Source organism: Pipra filicauda, unplaced genomic scaffold (genome assembly GCF_003945595.2).
Source record: "Pipra filicauda isolate LSUMZ 115617 unplaced genomic scaffold, ASM394559v2 scaffold334_size1588553_pilon, whole genome shotgun sequence".
In the NCBI taxonomy this organism is placed as follows: domain Eukaryota; kingdom Metazoa; phylum Chordata; class Aves; order Passeriformes; family Pipridae; genus Pipra; species Pipra filicauda.
The window spans coordinates 811,434-838,747 of NW_024104459.1; the positions used below are offsets into that span (position 1 = coordinate 811,434).

Sequence of the window (27,314 nt, forward strand, 5' to 3'; positions counted from 1 at the left end):
TCTCACTTCAGCTGCTAGGGCTTACTCCAATGAATCATGTTAAAAGCAAGCTATTCAAATTCAAAGCTGATGCCTCTAAAAGGAGAGGGTGGAACAACATACTAGTGTAACAAAGAAAGAAGGCAAACATGCTTCTATAAAAACATTTCTTCAGACACAAGCTGTGCATTTTTGGGGGGTAACTTTCTTTCAGTTTGTACTTGGGAAAGAATCATCAAGGTCATATATTCCTCACTAGCTTGTGATCTCCAAACTATCTCTCCATGGACAGCTGCAGGAAGGATCTGTAACTGGAAAAGTCTCATTCTAGAAAGTTAATCCTAAAATAGAAATGAGCAGAGTTGGGTCCAACTTACTTTGAAACAGCTCACAACCAGGTGGAAATTCTGGCCTTTGGCTATTCCTGTTTTGGCAAACTCTTTCAGCAAGAGGAAAAGCTGCTTGATCAGTGACTCCATATTCGTACTGATAGAAGGCAAAGGGAACTTCAAAATCCATACCAAGGACTGCAGAGCACCAGTTATCACCTGGAATAAAGAGCCAAAGGACAGCATGTGGGTACAATGAGAGAACGCTTTTCTCACTCTTTTACAGACATGGTCAGGCTATCTATAACTGTACTAAGAGGCAATTAGCTAACAAACCCAACCTCTTTCAAACAACTCATAGATAACACAAAGGGTATCTCAAAGTTGTTCTAAAAGCACTATTTGCCACTCCAATATTCTCTTTGATTTTACTAGGTAACAGCGCTTTCAGTAAATGGCAAGAACTCTTTCTGAAGCAGAGGTGCCTTCAAGACACAGAAAGCCCCACTCTAGGTGGGGGTATGAGGCGTGCCTTCCACTCCTAGGAAATTCAAAGTTGAAAAGATTCCCTAGGCTCACTCAAACCAAAAGCTGCCCCCAGAAGTGGCTCCCTATGGTGCTGGGAATAAAGACATTGGAGTTGGATCAAAAGAAACCACAGTTGTGACAACACTGCTCCCAGCAGCCACAGGACCTCATGAACATCCTCACAGATAGTCTGTGAATTCCTTGTATGAACATGCTTTAGGAGAACTTGCCCATACTTGAACCTGCAACACAGAGCAGAGCATTCAGTCCTCCATCAGCCATAAACCTTCCTCCCCCTTGGGATTACATGCCCTCAAATGATGTAATCTGCACACCTATTAAATCAGGTTTGAAAACCAGACATCCTTCTCTTCTCTTGCCCATCAACTGCAAGATGACATTTGTGGGCAGAACTCTTCTTAATAGAGCAGACAGAACAGACAGACTTCAGCTCAGAACTATACCTTGACATCCATAGATTTCAGGCAGTCTATAAGCAGCTGAACAAAAGGGTCTAACATTTCCAAAGCATGTTCCTCAGAAGAATTTACTCTGGACCTCTTTAGGCTCATGTGCAGCAGCTGTCATAGAAGAATCAGGACATTCATTTCAAAGTCAGGCTGGAACTCAAAGAAGTCAAGTAAAGTCTCACCATTGTTTCAGGTTATAACAGAATTTATGCCATATCCCATCCAAATATCTGCAACAGGCCAAGCACTTTTTATAGCCCTCTAAGAGGCATCATTGGAGTTACGACATGTAAAATAAAGTTAAGGCTAATGGCTGTGCTGTTAACACAACATATCCAGAATACTTTGCTTTGAATACTCCTAACAAAAATTTTGAATGCAAAGCTTTGTACCTGAGGAGATCCTTACCCGAAGTCCTGAATCAACCAAGATATATGTGTTAGTCCTGCTGCTGACCAGTGCTTTCTGCCCTCCTCTCATGGGAGTGGGCTGGAGCAGCAGGCAGCTCTCTGGTTGAAGCCGAGGATCTGGAGGAGGGGTAACTTTTTTCCTGAAAAGCAGTATATGGCAAAGGAGAATATTCAGATATCAACCCTCTCCACAACAATCTTGCTGCTGGGAGCGAAGAGAGCTGGACTGTGCTCAGCTGCTTTGCTCACAGCAAGCAAAAGCAGGTTACAGACAGACCACAACAAAATAAAATGAACTTGAAAGCAGTATGACAGATGGGGCTCTCAGACTTGAGAACAACACCACCATTACAAAGATAACAAATGCACAATCATTTGCACAACATCCTCACTTTTTTCTTCTCAGTAGACAGATCAACTTTGGAAGTTCCTTCAAGCAAATACACTTCTTGCCATTGCCAACTGCACTTCATTACTGATTATGTATTTCAATTACTGATGGCTTACAAACACTGCTCCAAGAAGTCTGCAAACAGCTGTCAGGTCCTAGAGAAAGCTGGCCTATGTAACATAAGAAATGTAGGACACCCAGTCCCAGCTCTGAGCAGTGACACCATCAGATGGAGAGAAAATCTGATGGTTCTCCCTGTCTTCTGCACCAGCAGCAAAGCGAAAAAGTCAAAGCCCGCATTTTTTCTTGTTCCTGGCCCCATGGAAATGTTTGCAGCCTGCTTCTAAACACTGTTCCTTGCCCCTTCATCCAAACGCATATACCAGCTAACCAGACAGTGAAAAGGCCTTGCTGAAGGTCCTGAGCACTTGCAAGAGTAGATTTGAGTTCAGCAAATGCTAACTCCCATTTCTAAGCTTTCTCCTTGCCCTCTGACTGCCCAAATAATTCACTTACATTGAAAACAAAGGCAAATGAAAGCAAAGAAACTCTCATGCATTTGATCAGTTGGATTTGAGAGCTACCATTTCTGCAAGCAAACCTCCCAACCAGTAACAGACCATCTGGATAACATCCTGGAACTCACTTGGTCTTCTCAGTGAGCAGAGGTAAATTTTCACTGATTAGTCCATGGCTGAGGAGGAGGAGGGATTCTGCATTCATGTCTGAATTGAAGATCAGTCCTGCCACGATGTGGCGCAGTGCCTCATGCACCTTCCGAACTATCTTCAAGCTTGTAGTGCTCTCCAGAATCTGCAAAGGCACAACCACGAGAGTTCAAGAGGGAAGCATGATGGCAATGATCTGTCATCTATATTCAGAAATCATGAGAAAAACTAGACCAATTTCTCTCTCATCACATGCTGTCAGAGTCCCCAGCTCTTTATGTGAACAGCATTTAAGTGAATTGCCTCGGGTCTGCGCCAGTATCCCTCCCTTTCTCTCTAGCCTCTTGTCAGCCTCCAGCCAGTTCACCTATCGCCACCAGGACACTTAAGAGCTAACGAGCAAACCAGGGCTCCATTTCTGCATGAGCTTACACTCTGCTAAAAACTGCATCTTTGAAAAGGCAATTATTGCACATGGGCATACCCCGAATACATTTTGTTGACATTTCCTTCATGCACAAACCACAAAGAAGCCTTGCAGAACTTTGGAGCTCCAGAGGATATAAAAGTAGGCAGAGGAAGAGGGCATGGAGAACTCCAAGTGAGATGTTTCCTCTCTAGCAGTGGTTAAAAGCTTCCCAGAATGCCAGTCACTGACCTGGACTTCAATAGTAAAGTCTCACTTTGTGAGCTGGTTGCACACTGCTTTCCAAAAGGAAAATGGGAAACCAGAGCAGGATTTTATAGGTGATTTCACAGTAGCCACCCAGAGGGTCTGGAATCACCTTACAGAATCGAGAATACTCAGTTAAGACATACTCTGGCTGACTTTTCTTACCTCTTTCAGTGGCAGAATAAGTTTCGTCACTTGACCCCTTCCTACGAACTTTCCAAGAATTTCATAGGAATCATAACTCTTGTTTTTGCGTGCTTCCATAACCTTGGAGACAATTCCCTTCACTTCCTTCTCTTCAGCTACATTCCCAAACAACTCTTGGTTGAAAATCTTCGGAAAACAGGCAAGAGAAGTGAATGAGAGAAGAAAAGTAGGTTCCTCCAGTAGCAAGAGAACAACACCGTTTTTCCCCATTCACAGAAAAAAACAGTTCTTCAGGTTTCTGACAAATCATGTCTACCTTTCCTTTGTCAACACAGAACACCCTATTTGAGCATACCAGATAAAAACACTGTTCTCACACCCTCTGTGGTGTTGCAATACAAGAAGTGGGACCACATTTAGACCAAGACATCCAAATATACCCCATCTGGGTGGCCAGCTCAGCTCCTGGTCTCTGTGGACTGCACTAATTAGATTCCACTGACTTGTTCAGCCATTTAGAGTATGGGAAAACAGGTATCTTAATCTTGAACCCATTCCCTCTCAGGATGCAGGGCTCAGGATACAGCTGAGATACTTGAGATACAGCCCAGAGATACCTGACTTCTCTACAAGATGCCTCAGTAGACAAGCCTCCTTCCTTTGCAGTACAGACACAACAGTCCTGTTTGCTGCCAAGTCCAAGACAGTCTACATGAAACCCTTCCCTCCCAGAAGCACTGTCTCAAGCATGTCATCATGCTCTTTCCTTCAGTCTTGAAATAGCTTTTACCTCAATCAGGATATCTAAGCAGGGGTCCAAATCACCAGCACTGAGCCTGGTAGTAAGGCCCTTCAGCAACAGATTCACAGTGAAAGTCAGCACATGGAGCTAGAGAAAAAGAGAACAGATAATGTTTCCACAGTTCTGCATTGTCCTCTTTAATAATATTGGATGGGGAGACTCCCACAGCAGAGACACCAGTCACATGCTGCACTGGGAGGATGAGAATCCATGTAGCAGCAGCAGGAAGAGGACCCCTGTCCCCTCCACGTACTGGCAAGAGGGCTGGAACCTCCTCTTTCCCCAGTGTTCTTACTGATATAATTTAGGGTGTTCTAATTCGTGCTTTCACTGTTAGAGCAGCTAGAAGCTCATGCTATTCCACTGTGGTAATTCACATGAAAAATTATTCTTAACCCAAACCCCCATGGAAAGAGGAAAGACAAATTAATAGTCAGAGCCTTGGCTGTAGCTCTGGATTTAGAAAGCAAGACTTCAATTAGCATCACTACATACTGTCTATGCAGTCTCTGTGGCAACTCACCACAGATACTGCTTAGCCCTAATGACCTTATTGGAAAGATTTCCTCTAATCTTATTGGAACCAGAAATTCATCCTTCCCTTCCATACCTCAACTCCTCACTGGGAAAATCGCTTAGACTCTAAGTTCTTTGAGGGTACAGACCGTCATTTGACACTTGGCATAATAAAGACTAATGCAGGCACTAACAACAGTATTTAGTTGCATTATACCAAGCTACTCTACCAGTGCAAAACCATTTCAGTAGGAACTTCCCTTTGATTCTCCTCCTAACACATTAACAAAGTCTACAGAGAGCAGCAGCAGAAGAATTTCAGCATTACCTGGTACCCATGGACAAGAGCAGACTGCATCTCTTTCAAGATGTACAGAAGGTACCGCACTCCCAACACTTCCATGATTTTAGTGAGGGTGTTACGGGCAATGTCCCGTATTTCCTGAAATCTGTTCCTCAGAAACGTGCAGACTTTTAGCAGGATGCTGGAAACAGAGATAGACAGCTTAGTTCACCTCCAAAGAGAGCAGAATTAATTACGCTGCTGGCTAAGGAGGCTGCTCTTCAGGCCTGCTTCACAGCCACAGCTATACTCAAAGCCAGCCTCACACGGAGGCTTTACAGGCATACGCACACCTACTGTCCTCCAGGATGTTTTACTGATTGTCCTTTCTTCCTGTACATATTCTTTCCCTAGCACTACCACCCCTGCCTCTGAACCCTGATTCACAGCTCTGCTCTTAGGCAAGGATTTACCAAGTTCCTTTCAAACTTAGCTTTATAGAAATCAAATGCTGACTTCTGAGGGGAATGTCACTAGGAAAAGGAGTTTCCAAAAGAAGTATTTAGGATGTCCCTCTTGGATTTAGCTTTCTATATAACCACAGCTTGAGAAAGGTGCCTGCATTCATTCCCAGCACAATGAACAGCATTTAAGGAACTCCAGAGCGGTTTACCTTGGTAGATTGGCTTCCATCACTTCTTGGGGAAGACACTGCATCATCCTGACCATTGCAAAAGCTAATGGGACACGAACTACCTCATCATCATTCACAATGTTGGATTTCACAAGCTTGTGCTCCTCATCTCTTTTAACCTTTTAAGAGAGCAAGACACAATGCACTTTTAATATATGTAAACAAATCCTGCTTTTTCTCAACAAACCTTAGAAGAGGCCAATAAGGCAAGCTGCTATCCTCTACTGACTACAGGAAAAACCCAGATAGCTAAAGGACAGGTGGGATAAATCCCTGTGTTTTCAATACAGAAACTAGGCTGGGTGCTAGCAAGTGGCTGAGAACTCTTCAATAGCCGGCACAAAGTGAACCATTTCACTTGCATGGTTCAAGGCAGCTCTCAGCAGGGAAATAAAGACATCGCATCCACACTGACCAGAGGGTCTGTCAGTAATCTCCATGACACAACAAAGGGCATGAAGTGTTTTTTCAGTTTTCAGATGGTCTCTCTCCAGTTGTGTCTATTTTTTTCTTATGTGTTCCATTTTCACTGGCTCTGAAATACTACCCCAACCTTAACAGTAGCAGCACAGGCCTGCAAAACACCTCTCCAATATCAGCTCCTCACCTTTGCAACAATACACCTGTGCAATTTAGGCAAGATGTTGACTGTAACTGTATCTTGAATGTGTTTGATCAGACACTCCAGCTCCTCTTTATTTCGGGGTAAGAAAGAAACAGGTTTGGTCACTTGTTCCGCATTTTCAGATGTCTCAGCTGCTTGCTCAGGTTCTGCTGGCTTCTCAGAGAGATTCTTTTCATTCTTTTCTTCAACTGCTTCCTCTTCCCCTTCACTCTGCTCCAGTTCCATGGCTTCTTCAGCCTCCATCACTGGTTCAAGGTCCATGGCAGCAGTTTCTGTCAAGTAATTGCCAAAGCACAGGTCAATACAGGGGATCACAAAACTTGAGCCCTTAATCAAGACTCATGTGACGGTTTGGTTGTAGACAAAGCTCCTACCTTTCATCAGCAACAGCAAACCACCAATAAGCATTAGAGTTCTTTTATCAGGTAAAAAAACTCTGGCGTGCTGGTTTCTGATAATCACCATTCAGAGCCAGGTTTTAAGCAAAGACTAGTTTACTCTGTGTCTGAACTCCATAGTCAGCTTAGCAAAGGTCAGTGAGCTCGAACCTTAGAGAACTGTCATTCACTCACATTTGAGAATTTCACAAGGCAAGAGGTACTGACAAGCACAGCTGTGAGATATCCTTCTCTTTTCCCCAAAAGGGAAAGACAGGTAACCACAATGGTGAAGAAACCAAAGATAAGACTTCTTCCCATGAAATGCCAAGGGCAACAAGGTGAGGACACGCAGCACCCTTCTCAGGCTTCAGACAACCATGAGAGCAGCCAACATCAAGGACAAAAAAAATTAGATGTGTCAGCAGCCACATGGGTGAGTGCAGACCTTGAGAACCACACAGGTTTGCCTAAACCCAGCCTGAGCTGTTTTGGTTTACAGATGCCTGGGATGGAGAGGTAATGTAGAGATGGCTCCCACCACCTCTCCTTACTTCGTCAACACACAGGAGGAATTGCTGCATTGCTCCCCAGGAAACAAGTCAAAACTAGCTTCCAATATGCATGTTTTAAAAAGCTGGGAGTAGCTGACCTCAAGAGCAAAACACAAAACTTTGATTAGCTGCACTTTGAGCAGTTAGATGTAGTGTTTCTACAAGCAGGCACAGAAACCTCACCTTGGTTGTCAATGGTCACAAGCTGCTTTTCAAGTGTTTCATGGTCAAAGTGAAAGGCTTCCAACACTGTCTCTAACAAGCTGCAGGAGGAAACACAAAGAAAGATCAGCCCTCTGCACAAAAAGAGGAGGCTGCATAGACAAACTCAACAGAAGAATCTTATAAGCACTTTTTGGAAAACTTCAGATTTGGTGCAGGTGACACTGCACCATATGGGGGTTTATCCTGAAAAATCAACCCAGAAAATAAAAACTGGTTACTTCTCAACTAGATGCATTCTGTGATCTAGATTACTGTGAAACGTCATGGAGAGTTGTACTGGAGCAATGGAGTGTCCCAGGACCAGGGACAGCCTGACAGAAGCAGAAGTTGGTAATGCTGGCATGGACTCAGTGAGATGTGGTGTGAGAAAGTAATGACTTGTTAAAACTTTGTACCTGCAGGCTGCAATGCTATGCCTACTTTCACTTGCATAAGTCCACCTCAAACTCAGCAATCTCTCATCCAAGGGGAGAGGCTAAAATTCATGTGCTGCTCCTCAAAATGCTGAATTTTGCCTTAGCATTCTTTGGAGAAACCCAGACCAACGCTGCTCACAGTACCTACCTGACTCCCAGCTTCGGACTGATCTGTCCTGTTTGCAGGACATGGATGAAATGCTTTAAGTGGTATAAATATGCTGACCACGAAAGGTGTCGGCAGACAGCTCCAACAACTTCAACCGAGGCTGTGACCATATTTTCATGCTGCTCAAAAGACAGATATTCAGTTGCTGTTAGCATTCACAGTGATCATGTGTCTAAAGCATCCTTTACTCAAAGCAACAAGCGCCAGAAGTAATGTCTGTCTAGTGGGGATGCTTGGGATTTAGCATTTTTAAATCTCCTCCAGAGCACCAATTAAAAAAAAAAAAAAATCACAGTTCACCAAGCAGATCTCTAGACCCAATTCCTCCAAATACTTCTGCATATATTAAACTTTCCTCACATCTATGGGCTCCCTTGCGTCAAGAACTAACAACCAGTCAAGACATCCAACCACAGACACATGGCACATTGCTGGGTTATGCTGATCTACTATAACTATACATCATTAACCCATTTAAGATGTGAAATAAAATGTGTTTGTTTCTTCACCAAGGTTTCAATCAACACATTTTACTGCCTTTTGGTCAAAGAGCAACTCAGTCATTCTACCAATGGGCACAGTCTGTATGGCTGCAGGTGCTGAGTCCTGTGCCTAAGCTCTAATTGTTTCAGCTTCAGAAGAATATTTCTGACAGCAAGTAAATTAGACGTTTACTTGGTTTGACATAAGCAGCTCTGTTGTTCTCCTGATAGTGTGCAGGGAACTACAGAAGTGTGAAACCCTGTTTTTCAAAGTCACAAATAGAAAGTCTATCCACACTGACATTACAAGTAATTTCACTGCAGATATTTTCAATAACGTGTAGAAAGTGACTAACAAAATGTCACCCTTCAAACTTTATTTTAGATGTTTTCAAACAATTTCTGCAGTTTCCCTCTAACTTCAGAGAAAACAGTATTTATTCCCACCTCAATTACTAGGCACTGAAAAGGAAGACAGCAGTACGGAGGCAGAGGAAGAAAAAATAAGAACCTGATTACAAAAAATTAAGACAAATATAACTCCAAGTAAAAAACTAAAACACAACAAAAAACCCTAGCCTGAAAACAGGTAGAGAGATCAACCTTCAAGAAAGAGGACATGTTTAGCATATATAGGAGTGGGCCCAGACAGCATCTGCACCTTCCAAACCCTCTTTCTGCCATCAAAAGCAGCCCAGTGCTTTTGTCTGAAAGGGGAACCCTCACTCCACAAACATATCAGCCTTCTAAAGTGGTTATTCTTTTAAAGGTATATACAATGGTATATACAAAAGGTGAAGACATTCATGTGGATGCATTCAATTAAAAGAGCCTACCTTAAGCATTTTTTCACTAAAAATGGCAGTCGTAGCATAAGGCATGATGTAGTTCTGCAGGGACTTAGAAGACAGCACAAGCTTTTCTTCAGTGAGCTGCTTCGCCAGTTTTCTCAGAGCTCGTGCCCTCCTGTGGATCTGAGTCAAACATGAGAGACAATAAATAAGGTGGTGCTTAAGTCACAGCTACCATGAAAGAGCACATACATCCAGCAGTTCTGAAAATGCCTCAGTTTTAAGTAATAAACATATTGTGGTTGTTTTCAAGGACAGGCCGTGCCCTTTTCCTTCAGTGCCAGGGCTTTCACTAGCCTTTTGCATCAGTAGACATTCCAACTCAATGGAACATTTCCCTGTGAATTCACAATCAAAAGACTATGCCATCTTCAGGTATCAGACAAGGGAGGCAACTGATATAAGATGCAAAGACCAGAGAAAATTACAAGGAAAAAACTTAAGACTGCATCTAACTACAGATGCAGCAAAGACTATCTCAGATTATATCTCTGAAAGCAGAAGAAACTTATTTTCACACTGTAGGAAAAATCAGGAGACCGGGCTTTGTGCAACATTTATATTACAAAGGTCCGTGAATGAAAAGGGGCTGCAGAGCCTCCAGACTGAGAGCAGCAGGGAACAGGCTAGAAAAATAAAAGACCCATTCCCTGCCTGTGTCAGAGGGATCTTCAGGACAATGTTGCCAATGCTGTTGACTGTGAGCTATCATAAACCCAAGAAATTTCTAGATAGAAACATGACTTTGATTCACTTGTGATGATGCCCACATCCCTTTTTTTTTGTAACAGTATCTAATGACAAAGGTTCAATTTCTCTGTAGGCAATATGTATAGATGCTTTGCAAAACATGCCCCCACAGTAAGATGCTTTTGCTTGGCAGGGGGAGAGAGGCACTAAGGAATGTATATTGCCTTTTACCTGCATGTGTTTCATGTTCTCAAAGAAGTCCATGTCGGGATCATGGCGGTTGGTCAACTGGACCAAATCCCGGAATTCAGGATTTGTTGGGAATGTCTGAATGAGGCAGGAAAGCAATGATGTGTAGTCCTGTTGGATGCTCTGCAAACAGTAACCAGTGAATGTTAAGTACCCCTTGGAGAGGCTGCTGCACACTCCTCAGAACTGCAATGCTGTAGTTTACAAGTGTTTCAGGCCAACATGTCCTATTTTTTGGTAACAGCAAATATACCTATATTATGTATAGCAGATAAATTAACGTCTCACCTCCAAAGAACGAGCCACAACTAAGAAAAGATGAACAATGGCAAAGAAACATAAGATAGCTAAGTTATATAATTGTTTAGATTTTTATAAGGTTTTAAATGAAAGGTAAGTTTATAGTGAGTTCCCGTACTTTTTATCCCAGCAGTGGACTTTGAGAACTCACACAAAAAAATGTCTCATTACCCTAGTGTCCTGAAGACAGCTGGAGATGTGTGATCAAACACCACTGCCTTACCTCAGTCTTACTCTTCAGACCCCTTCTCACAGACTCCAGGAGAGTGTGCTGGATTAGCTCCTTGTACTCATCTTCTGTGTGGTCAATTTCTGCCAGTCGGTGGATGAAAGTGGTCAAGCAAAGGCTTGCGTTGTCACTAAGAGCCATATCCCCTAGCTGAGTGGGTGAAGAAATTGTACCATGTGAGTCTGGGTATGACACCTTTTTCTCCCCAAAAGCCTGGACTGAACAGTACCACCGTAGAGACCCAGAAACTCTTGAGAGCTTTCCTATAGAAAGTTCTAGTCCCAAATTAACGCTCATCCTTCCCATCAGGAAAAATCCTTTCAGGTTTATCAGCAGGCTCACACAACCAGAACATGCTGCCACAAACAGAAAATCAGCTTTTCAAGACTGTAATATGCCTTTTATACAGTACAAAATGAGCAAAGTTCCAGGCCTCACTGACAGAAAGGTGTGCTGCACTGTATTTGAACTTCTGGACACAGAGATGAAAAGGGAAGCAGACAAAACTTAAAAATAGGTGTTCGTAAGAAGACCTAAATATGCTTTCTGAATGGTGCCAAATATGCTTTTTGCATGGTTCCAAAAAACAGCAATGGAAATAATTTTAAAGTTAGATTCATCATGGACACATGGTGCACAAAGCGAGAGAAGGAATATTCAGCTGACCTGGATGGTATAGAAGCAGTTGTGCATAACAGGGATGAGGAAGTTGATATCCACTGTTTGCATTTCCTTGATGTGGACTGTGATGGACTGAAACGCTGACAGACGCACATCAAAGTCGATATCATCGAGATGTCGTTGATCAAAGGCATTCAGCTAAGAGAGAGCAACAAGTTGTTACGCAAAATTACAGAAACACGATCATACAATGTTGGGGAGAAAAGTGAGCAAAGAAACTGTGCATACCTTAACAACATCAGTAATATACTTCAATTTACCGTCCAAGTCAGATAAAGTCTAAAAAGAAACATAAAAAACCAGTTATAGCTGTTAAACAACTGTTACAGTTGTTAAAAATTCGGATAGCTCAAGACTTTATCACTTGAGACAAAAAATAAATAAAGCAACAGCATTAATCTTTCTCCTGTTAGAACACTCATAAGAGCCTTTCTCCTGTGAGTTGGAGGATGTGTGTTTTAAGTTCCTAAGTTTCTAAATATCTACACTGAATGTTTCCTAGGTTTCCTGCTAAGTTATGCAAGTTACTTCAAAGAAATACAAAACAGCCTACCATAAATCTGTGAGAGAAGAATACAAATAAAAATCATCTTCAGGATACTGAAATCCATTCTTATTTCATCAATATACAGGATTTGTTATGGATTAAGTGCTTTATTTGGCTTCTCTTACAATAAAGAGCCCTGGTGAGGTTCACATCAACCAAGCTGTAAGCTGAAACTTTAACACAGCTTTGTGCAGCTCATTAATTTCTACCATTTCTGTTACTTTCACTTAACAGATGAAGTAGATTAAAAAGAGTTTTAAAGTTATGTACAACAAAGATAAATACTGCTACTTACTTTGTTTTTGATCTCTTAGAACAAGTGAAAAAAAAAAAGCACAGAAAGACACGTAAAAATGCAATACCTGAAATACCAAGCACAACTTATTTCGAGACAGTTTGTTCTGGATGACAGAAAAAAGCTTTGCAAGTGGTTTGAGAAAGTCTGTAGGGTTTGCGCAATGCCTCAGCAAGTTCTGCACTGTCTCCAGAATGTCAATCTCTGTACCCTGAAAGAGACAGGTAACTCTCAATAAAAACTGAAACCTCAGGAGATTATTTCATTGGGAAATATTTCAAGGCACAGAGTGAACACTGCTGTACTTTACTCAGATCAGAGATACTAAATGAGAACAAAGAATTAGAAGGACACAATGCAAGCGTTAAATCTCTCAGAAGTACTTGCAACCTTTCAATTAGATACAAGCACAGTGCTAGAGAAGACTGTCATCAGAATGAAGACTGCTTTTATGTGTCTTTCCTCAAATGACTCTCAAACTGGTCAGGAGAACTAACAGAGTTTTAAAAAGTACTCTTTCTTTAATCTGTGAAATGAACATTAACAGCACCATATACTTGTATGATCTCACTGAACAGAAATCATATGTGGTCCCCTAATGATTCACAGATTTTAAAACCAAGAACGGTACTGTATAAGGTTTGCCTTTCATCCTGCAGCAGACCAATGTAGCACTGCCCATTACACAGTAAGTACTACATACTCAACCATATGTATTCATATTGCTGTCCAGATGCTTTGGATTTGGGATGCATAAAATCCACAGTGAAGAAGAGTACTTATTTCAAACAGTGCAAGTAACTTGGTGGATTGACTACAGTGGCAAAGCAGGTGGAACAGAGTCAGTCTGGGCACTGGCACCCCTGAGTGAGTTATACACATCAACACACATTGGCACCACATTCTGAGCAGATCACGAACACATGAAGACTTGACTTCAGGTTGATCATGAGAAATGGCATGTAATCAATAAGACTTTCAACTGCATCTTAAACAAACTATTAAAAGAAAAATATGTGTTTAATAGAGGGAAGAAGTAACTTTTACCTACCTGCTCCATGTTACTCTGATAAAGGAAAGGGAGGAGAAGGCTCACAAGCACTGAATTCTGACTCTTTTCTTGTATAAATTTGCTGATCCTGTACAATACAACAAGGTAATTCACTCTTTTATATCCATTCAATCACCAGTATAGAGCAAAGAAGAACTCTGTCAGCACTAGTGCCATTTCACAGGGCTTTGTCAGCCCATCCAGGCAAACAGAGCGTATGTACCAAATTCACAGTATCAGCCTAACTATTCAGTTCCACATGACTGCAGGCATTTCTGTACCTTTTCCTATCCCCAAGAGGCATTGATTTTGAGTACTAGCAACAAAACCAGCTAGAATCAACTTCTGAAAACTTATCGCCTCAGTCACCAGCAACTTGCAATGTCAATGACAGATTCAAGTACTTCCAAATTTAAATATTTTGAGACATACTGCTTTTTAATTTGGAATCTATTACAATAAGACTCTTTCTTCCTCTCACCTTCTAGCTTTTTAACTAGCTAAAGTTAAAAAGAGCTCTAAAGAATCACTTACTTGGAAAGTATACTCAGCTCTTTGCTGACTTGAGCTCTATACTTCTTCTTTTTCACCTTCTCCACATTTAACATTGTTTTGCTGAAGTACTGAAGTATGGCAGGAACATGAGGCAGAACCAAGCGGCAACCGAGGCTGAGGGGCTCTGTAAGGGATGCAACAGTTAGCGACACCCAACTCTGCTGCAAGCAACAGAAGGGAGATCCAACCCTGCACAAACAAAGGGGAAATTAAGACAAAGGTTTTATCAGTGAAAGAAAAAATAAATGGGAGCTATGAATGTGTAGGGCAGCTGGTGGCTGGGAACACGCATCAGCACTTGCTGTGACCAAGTCTAATGCATCTGAGATGGGACCAAAGAAAGCACGCACAGAGAATAAACACTCTCCTCAGAGATGTCAGTAACAGCCCTGGTTAGTGTGGGCTTATCAAAACATACCAAGGACGTTCCTCAGAGGTAGTAACCATCTCCTAAAATGACTGCAGCATTTATACGTGTGGTTTTCTTTATTCTACCACTGACCTCCTGCATAAAATCAAAGCTGCCATAACAAGGACACACTCTCGTTTTCACTAGCTTTGGGTGTTACAGGTGAAAAATGGCTCCACAGCATCAAACACAGTACACTACCATTCCTATCTACTACCTCTCAAAGATGGCAGGTCTCTCCTGTCAGGGAGCACAGACTAAACATCAAAGTGATGATCATGCGCATACAGGAAGGGGGCCTTTATATAAAACATGACGTTAGGCTCAGAGCCAAGTCAGCAATGCAGTTCTTAAACTTATATCAGTCAAAGCTTCACAGTCAAAGCAGGTCAACACCACATTTTCCTTCTTCATAAGGAATTTCTCCATGCTCAGGACCCTGACACTCAAACGTGGATCTCATTAGTCATTAAACAAGCACAGTTTTACAGTCCTTGAGCATGACAAGACAAATTTGTACACTGCCATCTCCACTGGGAGGTCTCTCTCCCCAGTATTCTCAGCCAGCAAGACAACCTCATCATAATCTAATACCTCCATCCAAAGCACCCAATAGGACTCTCACAACTCTTAGGCAGGCATACCTTCTGTCATATCTCCAGTGATGACAACACAGCCAGTCACAGTCAAACTGGAAACCTGCTCCGTGGGTTCAAAATCTGGGCTGTTGAGAAGGCTATCAGCTATGTCCATCACAAGACTGGATGTGGCCTCAGATAGGTTCTTGGCTGACAGCACAGCAAACACATTTGACAGTATATCATACTCTGGGTGATCTGGCTGCTGCTTGGCCAGCAAGGGGAAATACCTGAGAGAAAGATTATAAAAACATTAAGTTCAGAATTTTCAGCTTATAATTCTTTTGAGCAAAAAGTCATAAAAAAAAAAATTGCTGTCTTCTACTTCAACCAAGGAAAAAGTGCAAAAAACCACAGAACAGTGTCACAAAAAACAGAATGAATGGAGGTTGAGAGGTCATAAAGTCCCTTTTCTTGCTTCAAGGTAGCATCATCTAAACTTAACTCTTTTTTCACAGCCTGAGTCTCCTGTTAGTCTGCTCCTAGCCTAATGATCTGATACCATTTTTTACAGAAGTTTGTATGTAAGGTCTTCATGCTTACAAATTATGTCTTAAAATTAACACCAGATACTTTGACAAAGGAAAAGCAGTCTGTGGAAGAGGCAAAAATCACTCCAGACAGCGGAGCTGGAATATTTCAGTGTCTGCATTGAAAAAAGCTCTCTTACAACTTTCAGTAACAGACTTTCAGTCACAGATTCTATGCTGAACTTGCCATACTCCTACATAAAACAGAAAGAAATAGACTCACAAACACATAAATAGAATTATATATTGTAAAACTGACTTCCCACTTTGTAAGACTAGGAAGTCATCGGTCAAGACAGACATATCCTAAGAAGTCAGGCCTCCTCCTCCTCACCTTTGAGTTGGGTTTGGGCTACATATGTGCTTAGTTGTTAATATATGGGAAAAGCAGCCTACTAAAAAGTGAGCACTTGCATAAACTGGCTTCCCAACTGCCTTGATGGCTATCAAAAGAATAACAGTCTAATGGAAAAAGAAAATATGTTTTTTGACACAATTATTCATACCTTGAATTTTGTGTATTCAGAAGTACTTAGGCTTGTTTGCCGGAAGAACACTTACCTGGGATTCTTACTCCAGGTGTGAATGAGTCTGAGCAGAAAAGTTGGAGAATACTGACTCTCTGAAGCCAATCTGCAGACCTGAAGGAGAAAAAAAATCAGATACCAGTGCTACACAAGTAAGTAAAGCCACTCAAAAACCTCATCTCTAACGAAGACATTATATTCTACAGTTTACCTTTTTTATGAAGTAATTTCATTCTCGTTTTCCCAACTTCCTCAATATTTGTCAAATAATTCAGATTATCTCACTCCTATTTATGCACTATTCCAGCTGTCATTTTTGCCCTCCCCTTGAAACTAGCTCCCCATGAAGCCTCATATTTGCCACAGAGACCTGGCAACCTCTCTCAGACATACCTATGAGATCTCAAGCGCAACACCCAAAACTCACTCCACTCACATTTTCTATGCCCTGGCCGCAGCACATTCCGTTCCAGCATCTGGTCTGTACCTACATGGCCTCGCTGCTATAAAAGCACCCTCTCTGCTCAGGGAGAGTCTTGAACACTGTACTGCACCCCATGAATGGGATCTTCTAAGACGGTTCTGTGCCCAAACAACCCCATCTAAGAGGTGCCCAGCCTAAGACATACACAGGAACTGCTGCTCCTTCCAATGACTGGACATGGGTTAAAGAGACCCAGCACAGGTCTGGCTCTCTCCTCTCTGCTACTCCACAACCCGGCAGGCTCTATCCAAGTCATACAGCTGGGTTTCCACTCTGACCACTGCTGGACTGTCAGCAGGGCACTGTCAGTCAACACCTAGGCAGAGAAGGCTCCAGTGCATTTGGGGGTGGTAGCCAGGACGGCGCATGCACAGTTTCGACTAGCTCAGTTTGCTCAAGATCTGAGCACAATAGGAAAGAAGGTAGTCTGACCATCATAGCCAAGATCTTAGAAAGCTTCCTGTCCTAAAGGCTGGTAATATTATTCCCCTGGATAAAACAGAGCTTTCCTGAATGACATACAATGAAGAGTAAACCATTAATCCAATCCTGCAGGAATGCTGCTGTGCAGGCTAATGATATTGAGCCTCTGCAGCAAAACGCACAAGTCAAAAGGATTCTTCTGCCAAAACCAAATCTTCATGGAGTTCACCGGTAGGGACTCCAGAGGGAGCTTCTGGATCGTACTACCATCCAAGCTCCAAAACTAGCTGTCTTCCCGACATCTATAAGGCATTCTAACTATTTAATAACAATGTTACATCTTGTTCAGAGTTACTCAGCACTTGCAAACACAATGCTCCCTGAAAGCATTAAGTGCTTTGCTGACTTGAAGCCTGAACCACATGCCTGAACTGCTCTGGGACTGCAGTAAATGTTCACTGCTTTGCCCATATGGCACCCTGGCTGTGAGAAGACTTCATGGACAAACCAGGACCATACAACTCCCTGCTGCTCAGCCCAGTGAAACCAGCCCAGAGCTACATGCACTCCCTGGTACTAATTTATCTACTGTTTGTCACATACACATACAACACATCACATATTGTTACTGGTGGAGCAGAGAAACAGGGTAGGAGTAAACAAACATGATGTCTAGAGAAACAGCTATGGGGTTTCACAGACCACAGCAGTTACTCCCAGTGCTCTTTGACAGGCTTTTCTGCTGCAAGGAAGTTGGACATCTGGATACCTCAAAAGCCTCTGTGGAAAAGCACTGTTGGAGTCAGACCCTCTTACTCAGTTACTCTTTGCATACAGGCAACTACTTTTAGAGCAGACAACCCAGCAGCTGGTACAGGCATTCCCTGACAACCCCAGAGCCCAGTGTACTGACACAGACAGCACAATTTCATTTAAATATCGTGTGTTCTCTCTCCATCTCACAATAGTGCATTTTTCCGGCTCAGAGGTGATCTGAATTTCTCTGATAAAAGCCACAACCCTGTGCTTTATCGCTGTGCTGACATGGAAGTCCCAGCGGGCAGGCACAAGAGCACACAGCCCACTGACAGACCCTGCTGGGTCCCTGCATTCCTGCAGTAGCATTTGTTTCTGCAGTCCCCTACCACAGGCCCAACAACTGTCACACAGGAAAGTAGCCAAGTGCACCTATAAGTGACCAGTATTACTTAGCTCCCCTGAAGCATCCAGGGAAGAAGTCTGCTTCTGTGGTTAAAGAACAAAGAAATGGCACACATTTTATTCAGATTAATTAATTTGTACTTTAACCTGTGACTTGATTATTCCAGGACTAATCAGACATGAGCCAAGGAGCTGGCCTTGTACAGAGACACTGGAATGCCAGAATCTGTCTGAGGCCACATCCAATCTGGTAACAGACATAGCTGACACGATGGACTCCAGTGCAGCTGGAGTTCTCTGTACGGTACATGTTTCACACAAGTTATTTGGAAAACCAAGAAATACTGACCTGAGGCCACACTACTGCATGGAAAATTGCATCAATCTCTTCCACACTAAAGTTGTAGGTCTCATAATCAGAAAAAAACTCTGCCACAAGCTTGAGACCAAGACGTCTCAAATTCTTCAGTGGATTAATCAATCTAGGTTGGACCTGTAAAAATAAAACAAAAAAACCTCAACCCAGTTAAGACCTTTTCAGAACATCTGCTAACTACTTGCTCTGAAATTAAATACAGCAATTAATTGACCACAGAAACATCTTTGCAGAAATCTCTGTTTTCTCTTGTAATTTGTTCACAATAGCAATCTACATCTCACAGTTGACCTAATTTTTTTTAAGAGATGCCTGTTCCTGCATTGAGTCGGTCACACAGGACTCCTTCAGCTCATAAAAAATCCATGCTGAGAGGTTTAAAACAGCAGCATCTCTTCCTTTTGGACAAAATGCAGAAAGCTACACCACAATTACATTTCCAGCCCTGATAGTGAAATAATTCTGTTTTACACTGGAAAGGACCCAAATCAACCCTCCAGAGTGAAGTTGTACTTTGCACTCTACTGGGAAGAAAAGAGAAAAGCAGAGAAGGGGGGAGGAACAGAGAAGGCAAGAATGTGAATCACGTCTTCCAGTGGCATGAGGTGGGGGGTATAGCATTTGTATACAGGAGGATGCTTCCTGTACCCATTTAGCGGTCACGTTCCATAGCATTTCTCGGAGAAAACATTTCAGTAAGGAAATCAGCTAATCATGAAGTTATTCATGCATTGATGCATTCTGACTCTTCTCCCTGAGAAGAATCTTGACTTCAGTAACCTAAATTATTTCCATACTGTGCAATGCAGCTCACAGCACAAACAGATGGGGTAGCTCCACAGTGCAGAGGTACTGAACTCCAGCCTCGGAAACAACAAAGCCACGTCAGAGCAAATAAAGGCCACTGTCCAAGACAGGAGCTGTCTTGGGTCTCCATTACTTATCATGAACCAACACACAGAACAAATGCTTATATTTCTTACTTTGCAAAGCAGCTTTGGTGTCAAAACCTCACTGAAAGACATCACTCTTGTTTTTATTTGATGTACCTATTGATTTCTGAAGACACTACCTTCTACCATGATACACACTTCTATATTCCCTTTGCACCCAAAATCACAGGTAAAAAAGACAAAGATGGTGGAAAAGCAACCAATCATGCTCTTGCCCAGGACCTCCCAAGCTGTGCTGAATATGTACTAATGGGAGTGCAATTAGCTTCCAGGCAGCAAATGAGCTGTTTGAAAGCCCAAAGAAAGCCCAAACCAGGCTACTATTGCTAACAGTGACCCCCAAGTGAATTAATTTTGGGTCTCCCACTGTTCAATCACCATAAGAGCAGTTCTCTGAAATTAAGTCTTTTGAGAGGAAGAAGAAACTCAATACTGAACATAATCAGTAGGAAACAGTAAATTAATAACTTGTCCTAAAGTGGTCAAAGTTGATGTTTAACTCTCCAGGCAGTGTCAGCCTGCAATAAATTACTCTCAAACTCCAAGAATGTCTTCTAATCATTAGTCAAGATAAACAGATTTCTCACACTCTTCCCTGAGCTTTTAACATCTCATGGACTAATGAAGTGCTAAATTAAGTTCAGAGAAATGAGGGACTGTCACTCCTGACATTACACAACGACAGGATTACTGTAGCAACACAGGCAAAACGCGACTATCCCAGCAACGAATGAGGCGGCTTTTAAAACTCCTTTCCTAGTTGAAAACACATAGGCATAAGCAATCCATTGCCTAAAGTCAGACTGTGGGATGCTGCTGTCCTCAAATTTGCTCATCTTCTTCATAAATTAAGATGGTCACAAGGTTCTGTGCAGCCAGCAGGCAACTATGAGACCTTGGATAGCGGCTATTGCAAGGGCTTGCTTTGTTTGATGGGTTTTTTTCAAGGCAAGTTCTAACCTCGAATGCTTGCAGTTGGGTCTTGGCAAGAACACATGTGCATGGTGACAGAACATTCATTACCTATCCCACTTGCTCAGTGCATCATCTCCTAATGCCTTTCACCACTGCAGCGATGATGACGACTGCAGCTTGTGAACCTCATATACAGACAGGCTCTGCACCAGAAAGACAGAAAAGCCTGGCTCAGTGTTATAGCTTCTAAACTGGCAACAGCTTGGGGAAGATAGCTTGACTAGAGCTCAGGGATCTCTGTGCTGCTCTCCTGGGTACAGAGAGCAATAAGCCAACATGCCCCACCTTTAGGTGCAGCCAATCTTTAACAGAATGTTTTCCTCACCTGACCCTTTCTGTATATACAGCCATTTCCCAGCCAGAGACAAAAACATTTGCAGTGCTCTGTAGACACCTGGCTAAAACGCAAATTGTGACACTGCATTAGTAGACTATTCCTGACACAGAGCTGCTTCTCATGTGCTGCAAGCGTGGCTGGTAGCCATGTTCTTCCTGTGTCCCTACAATCACTGTAGATAATTGCTGTGATCATCCACAGTGCTGAGCTCCCCTGAGGTCTAGCACTGCAACAAAACACCTCATGCGCAAGTTTTGCTCTGAAGTCCTCAGCCAAGGAACTTTAAAACCTCTCCTTCCCTTGCTCATGTTTTATCATGGCAGCCAAGAAACTCCATCTTTAAGGCAAATTTCAACTTCCAGCTGTAAGATCTTGTTACATCTTTAGAACAGATCATTTAGCATTCCTTCATGCCCATTCTCACCACAAAACAGGAAGAAGCAATGCACAGAGATCACCTCCAACTCCCTCTTTGGTGCCTCAAACAAAAATGTAGGCCAAGTCAGCTTTCTAAATGCATTAACTCTGCCTCCACTGCCTCAGCCCTCCAGCACTTTCAGACAAGTATCACTGGCCTCTATTTTGACAGACATCTAATTGCTAAGCTTCACTCCACAATGGCATTTAACTTATCTTTACCTGAACCAGAGAAGGTGTGTTGATATGTGTAAGCTAAGGGGAGGAGGAGGGAAAGAAATTTAATTTACATGTTTGATTGTGTATTGTTTGCATATATTGTACCTTTTCTCTTTGCTGGAGGATGCAGGATACCACAGCAGTCATGCAGAGCAAAATCTGTAGAATTTCAGGCAGGTATTGCTGGATCAAATGTCCCATGTTTTTCAACACAACTTCCAGACCATTGAAGAGGCTATGCTGACGCCCAAGAGGTAGGACTTTAGCTAAATCCAGCTCTGACATACTTTGCAGGACTGCAGTCTGGCAAGGCCCTGTGATAGGCAAAGGGACAGCAAATTATCTAGAGAGGCAGCAAGAAAACACCCACTACCAAGAATAATTTTTCAATGAAAAATAGTGTAATTTGGCCCTAAATTACAGATACACAAATTCAACCTTTAAAATAAGGACAAGGACTCCATCTCTGTGACACACAGACATCTCCCACTGCTACAGTATCAAAGCACTTTACAACCTCTGTTTACCGTCATCAAATGCAGGCCAGCCTATGATGGCAGCCACTCGTCATTCCTGGCCTGCTACAGCTTACTGGCACAGCTGTGGCAAATCATCCAGGTTTTTTGACCTTGGACACATAAAACAAAGCAATCATGCTCTGTAAGGAAGAACTCAGGGGAATCCTAGCCCTTACCAAGGATTTCCTTTCATCCTTTCATGGCGTGCTTAAGAGACAAGCACATAACAGTACTAAGCATATTTATCCTCCCACATCTCTACCGGTCAGGAGGTACCATATGCCCAGGTTCTACGTGGTTGTACCTACCATTACTGAATTGCTTCACAGCTTCAAAGAGTAGATCCAAGAACATCCGTATCTCTTCTGGCAGTGAGCCCGCAAGAAATCGCAGAACGATTGACATGCGAGTGCCTGCTGAAGACTTCCCCTGTGTTTTGCTCCCTGTTTTGTTTCTCATTCTGCCATAGAGAATTCTTCAAGAATCAAAAAAAGAAGTTGCATCAGCTTTCAGCAAGCCATCTCTTTTCCAGCCTCTTATTCTGCAGGAGAAACTCCATTTAAAAATATTCTCTACTGAGAAGTTGAGTGGAAGTTCTCCCTTCCAGGGTCCCCACTGCCCAAAAATATCCCAGTGAAAGATCAGCTTCTGCTACTATAACGGAAGCTTTGCTGGAGACTTCAGGTATAAAGCTCGTTACCTGCATGACAACTCATATCACTGCCAACAGCTGGCAATACTCAGTGAACTAAAATGTTCTCACAGTTCTCTATAATCCTTAACAGAAACAGTACGCACCAAAATGCTGCTTTTAAAGAAAACACCATTAACAAAGTACATTACATAAATGTGTTAATATGGAACCCACACAGAAGATCACAAACTAAGCTGTCAAACTATATCTTTAACCATAGATTTATCTCAACTTTAAAATGAGAAGCAGCAGCATTACATCTCTGCTCACGGTATTCTGACACAAAGTTTTTAAACTCACACTTCAGGACACACCTCATAAGAACAGGGATGAGATCTGGTCGATGCTCTGCTTTTACTACTGAGGTCTCCTCAGAAATACTGAAATGGACTATCTCTTCTTTAAAACTCTTGTCCTCCAGTAGCCTTTGCAAATTCTCCCTGAGAGTAATAAACATTATCTGAGGGCAGGGTTATAAAAATAGACAGACAGACATATACATGCATCTATATCTAAGTACTTACCTATATAATCTATGCCATACACAAAATATTAAAGTATTATTTTTTTCACTTTTTTATAAAAAATATTTAAAAAGCCAGCAAGTTCAAGCTAATTATGTAGAGTTTATTCAATCATAAACTACAGTTTTATGCTGTCACTTTCTCTGGGTGGTCATAAATCATCAGTACAAAAGACTTCTTTGAAAATGATGGAACTACTAAGCACTTCTGACACTATTCTGGGACAGAATGGAAGTGTTATCATTTTCCTCAAACAAAAAAGAAGACACAGATCAACCTCAAGACCTTATATTCCGTCTTAGATATGAAACATACAGCTGGCTAAAATTAAAATTTTATAATATGTCTTCAAAAAATGCAGGAAAGACTCTCTCTGAGGCAACTGACCCCAAGCAGGATTCTGATATGTCAGCAGCTTTTACCTGTATGGCAGTAGATGAGGATGCTTGTATGTCATTATACAGTCAAGAGCTATTCTTTGTACATTCTGGTCTTGATGGGACAGTAACTGCAAATAACAACAGAAAGAAAATGAGTCCCATCTAGAAGGCAAAAGTGCTTACTAAAAATACTGAAACAACCCAAAAGCTCCCAACTCAAGCAGGTTTTGAACTTAAAGCAAAGAGAATGTGTGTGTTGTCAGTACAAGGCCAAGATGTAAATGCACAACTGTCACTCATAAAAAGTGGGCATGGTTGCTGGTAGTTCATATATACTTTACCCTCCCATATACATACAATAGTTATATTTGTTTTTTTCGTAATTGTCTTTTGGACCACTATCAGTTTGCACTTACCTCCAAAACAGTTACTAGCTATGTATCTGGGAAGACTGGATTAAAAAGCAGACTACCCAAACCATTCCAAGACACCTGTATTTCTTTCCTGTGACAAACACAAAATACTCATAGGACTTGATACACAAACCTCACTGAGATTTGCCCTCTGTTGAAGATGACTTTTTATAACCTAGGTGCTAAACAGCACCAAGAAGTGGTCACGGCACCATGTCTGTCTGAGTTCAAGAAGCGTTTGGACAACGCTTTCAGGTACATGGTGTCATTCTTGGGTGTCATGTGCAGGGCCAGGAGTTGGACTCCATGATCCTGATGGGTCTCTTCCAACTCAGTATATGCTATGATTCTATGATTCATTAGGATGGGGAAAGGAATTTAAGAAAACAGATCATTTCCCCAGGCAGCATCTTTATCAGTTCTTCAGTCTCCAGTCATCAAAGATCGCTTTGCCATGAGGTCCCTATGCCAGATGGACACACCAACCATGACAATACCTATACTAAGACACATAAATGCAAACAGTAAGTGATGAAGTAATCTTTCTTTTTATGTCAAGCTGTTCTTCCTGCACTGTTTTGACCTGTACACAACTTTCCAATATTTTCCTAAGAATACAGGCAAGCAAGCACACACACAACTCTTTTTCTAATCAGTACTCTGAGGTAGACTGAAACAGAGTGGATGTTTATTAGAGATTGTCAAATTTAGGGACTAATGAGTGAACCTTTCAACTTCCACTGAGGGTGCCAATTTAACACAATTTTACAGCCCACTGACCACAGCCTCAGAAAACACAAACTGGGAACAATCAGAGCAAACCCCAAAGATCTGAACAAATCCACAATCCATGAAACAACAAAACCCTGTAAAATCAAAAAAGGAAAAAACAAAACCCTCTGAAGGATCATAGGAAAAAGACTTAGAATCCCTCTTTAAAGTAATATTTTTGACAATTTTTTCAGGAAAGTCCCTCAAAAAGGAATCTTAACAAATGGAATATGCTTCAAGAAGAAATTCTGTTTTCTTTTTTGATGAAAATGATCCATCGTTCATAATGATCATACTATTTGTAGACAAAACATTATAGGACAAGGACAAATCTCCTTGGGTCTTCCTTGGTCTCCCCAAGCTTTGCACTCAAAATACTCTTCCAGACCCTGCAAGAAGTGGAAGTGGAACAGATTCCCTTTGTAGCCACTCCTCCACTTTGACAAAGACTTCTACTTGTCTGCTGCCAGATCTGTTTGCATGCACCACTCCTGGCAAACTAAGCCAGGTATCTTAAGCAGGTCTTTGCTAAAGGTGCTAATTTCAAGTGAAGCCTGCTAGAAAGCCCTCTTGAGGACAGCTCCTTTCTCAGCTATCATGGCTGAGTTCAGAAAATGAGAGGTTTCTGCAGTATCAGACACTGCATTCACATAAGAAAGAGTTCATTTATTAGCAGCAATTCTAAAAGCCAGCAAATACCTGGGTATATAATGCGTTCAACTTCTGCTCCAGATACAATGCACGAGGATTTGAGAATTTAGAAAAAACTTGTAAGTGGGCTATTAGTTGCCTGTAAAACAAAACAAAACAATTATTTTTTAAAATTTCCAGAAGAGACAAAACTGCATGATCACAAACAAACAGGGAACTTTAATTAAAATTCATTAAAAAGAAAGAAAACAAAAAACAACACAAGAGGATCCCAAGTCTATAGCACTACTTCAGACACACCAAGAGATGTCCTGTTCCCTCTCCCAAGCAGCTTCTTTCAGCTGTCACTTTACTGCACAGAGAAGGCCATTTCCTCAGTAGCACTGGATGGGCTCAGTTTTTGATGAGAAAGAAGTACAGTCAGGATGCAGCTTACTTCTCTCTGCCAGCCCAGCCTTGAACACCAAACTGGTGAATTTACCTCTTGGTTTATTCACTTGTCCTTAACTGGTGCCCATGTTGCTACTACCAGCCTGAAGGGCTGCATTCAGCCACAGACTGTGCTGGACTGAACTCTGGGCTGCAAGGACAGATGAGAGTCAATTCCTCTAGAAGTAGCTGTGTCACCTCACATCGGCCCCACCTCCACTTCATGGGAAGGGACAGAGATGACCAAGATAAGGAAGGTGTGAGATCTCCTCTACCATATGTGCTGTGGGACTGGCAGAAGCTGTGTTCATTCAGCTGCTCCCCCTGGTAGTTTACACCAAACTCTCCAGATACTTAGCTGAGCTGCCCTCCTCCACGGCTGGGCACAGTTAAGGGAAGAGTATGACGCCTTTCAGCAACCCCACACCCAGCTCGGGGCAGGTGTGTGTCCTCCTGCTGCCTCAGCCAGACCTCACGGGCCACATGGTACAGGCACAGGCACTCCTACCGCGGCACAGGCCAGACTGCAGGAGCTGCTCAGGGTGAAGGGAACTCCAGAACTCATTAACACACACCCGGTAAATCTTTTATGCCTTTGTTACTGCTACCAGGAGCTAATGTTTCCAATTAACTACACATACATTTTGAGATGGAGGTTGGGAAAAAAAATAAAAAATCTTGGACTGTCACTGTATTTTAACTGCTGCTAATTGGCAGATACAAGCCAGAATCTGGGAACAAAATGAAACACCCATTGAGATTAAATGACAATTCAGGTCACGTATAAAATACTCGTCTTCTTCCAACATGTAAAGTAACATTTTTGAAGTTCTCTGTCATTATAAGGACCATCATTTGCAGAAGAAATGTCAAAATATAAATCTCTGTGATGTATTTGTAAGGGACATTTGACAGAGGTCATCACTCAAAAGACCCACTTCTTCCATGTATCCAGCACTGCAAACAACGACATTATAGTAACATGTAGCTTCAGTTTAACAAATAAAAATCTTGGTCCCTAAGAAGAAAACTGGGACCAAGCTTTATAATGGGCAGGAAACAGCAGAATCTTAATATTAAAATACCTAAACAAAGAGTCTTGCTTTTCAAAGTATTTGGCAATGCCCACAATTTTAAAAGACTATCAGATACACACGGAGAAGCCAGGAAAATGCAGGTACAAAAATCTCCAAAAACTTCAGCATGGCTTCACAATACTACATAATTTTTGCCTAAAGTAAAACACACCACAGACTGTCAGCACATAATGAGATAATGATAAAGCCTGGGCAGTGTATT

The 27,314-nt window shown here is 42.0% G+C and overlaps 1 protein-coding gene across 1 annotated transcript in view; it reads right to left on the minus strand.

Moving 5' to 3' along the window:
• UTP20 (UTP20 small subunit processome component) overlaps positions 1-27,314 on the minus strand; it is a 62,206-nt gene that overhangs the window by 12,726 nt on the left and 22,166 nt on the right. Inside the window, exons 23-49 of the mRNA XM_027739218.2 lie at positions 25,635-25,725; positions 23,794-23,879; positions 23,162-23,287; positions 22,462-22,628; positions 21,741-21,949; positions 18,708-18,851; positions 16,325-16,404; positions 15,240-15,463; positions 14,166-14,310; positions 13,632-13,719; positions 12,648-12,791; positions 11,967-12,017; positions 11,724-11,876; positions 11,052-11,207; positions 10,511-10,651; positions 9,575-9,712; positions 8,236-8,375; positions 7,630-7,709; positions 6,498-6,787; positions 5,870-6,009; positions 5,242-5,398; positions 4,386-4,484; positions 3,614-3,781; positions 2,754-2,920; positions 1,715-1,856; positions 1,301-1,417; positions 357-527 (exon numbers count right to left, since the gene is read on the minus strand). Of these exons, the coding sequence (XP_027595019.1) occupies positions 357-527; positions 1,301-1,417; positions 1,715-1,856; positions 2,754-2,920; positions 3,614-3,781; positions 4,386-4,484; positions 5,242-5,398; positions 5,870-6,009; positions 6,498-6,787; positions 7,630-7,709; positions 8,236-8,375; positions 9,575-9,712; positions 10,511-10,651; positions 11,052-11,207; positions 11,724-11,876; positions 11,967-12,017; positions 12,648-12,791; positions 13,632-13,719; positions 14,166-14,310; positions 15,240-15,463; positions 16,325-16,404; positions 18,708-18,851; positions 21,741-21,949; positions 22,462-22,628; positions 23,162-23,287; positions 23,794-23,879; positions 25,635-25,725 (3,814 nt within the window). The remainder of the gene's footprint in view (positions 1-356; positions 528-1,300; positions 1,418-1,714; positions 1,857-2,753; positions 2,921-3,613; positions 3,782-4,385; positions 4,485-5,241; positions 5,399-5,869; positions 6,010-6,497; positions 6,788-7,629; positions 7,710-8,235; positions 8,376-9,574; positions 9,713-10,510; positions 10,652-11,051; positions 11,208-11,723; positions 11,877-11,966; positions 12,018-12,647; positions 12,792-13,631; positions 13,720-14,165; positions 14,311-15,239; positions 15,464-16,324; positions 16,405-18,707; positions 18,852-21,740; positions 21,950-22,461; positions 22,629-23,161; positions 23,288-23,793; positions 23,880-25,634; positions 25,726-27,314) is intronic.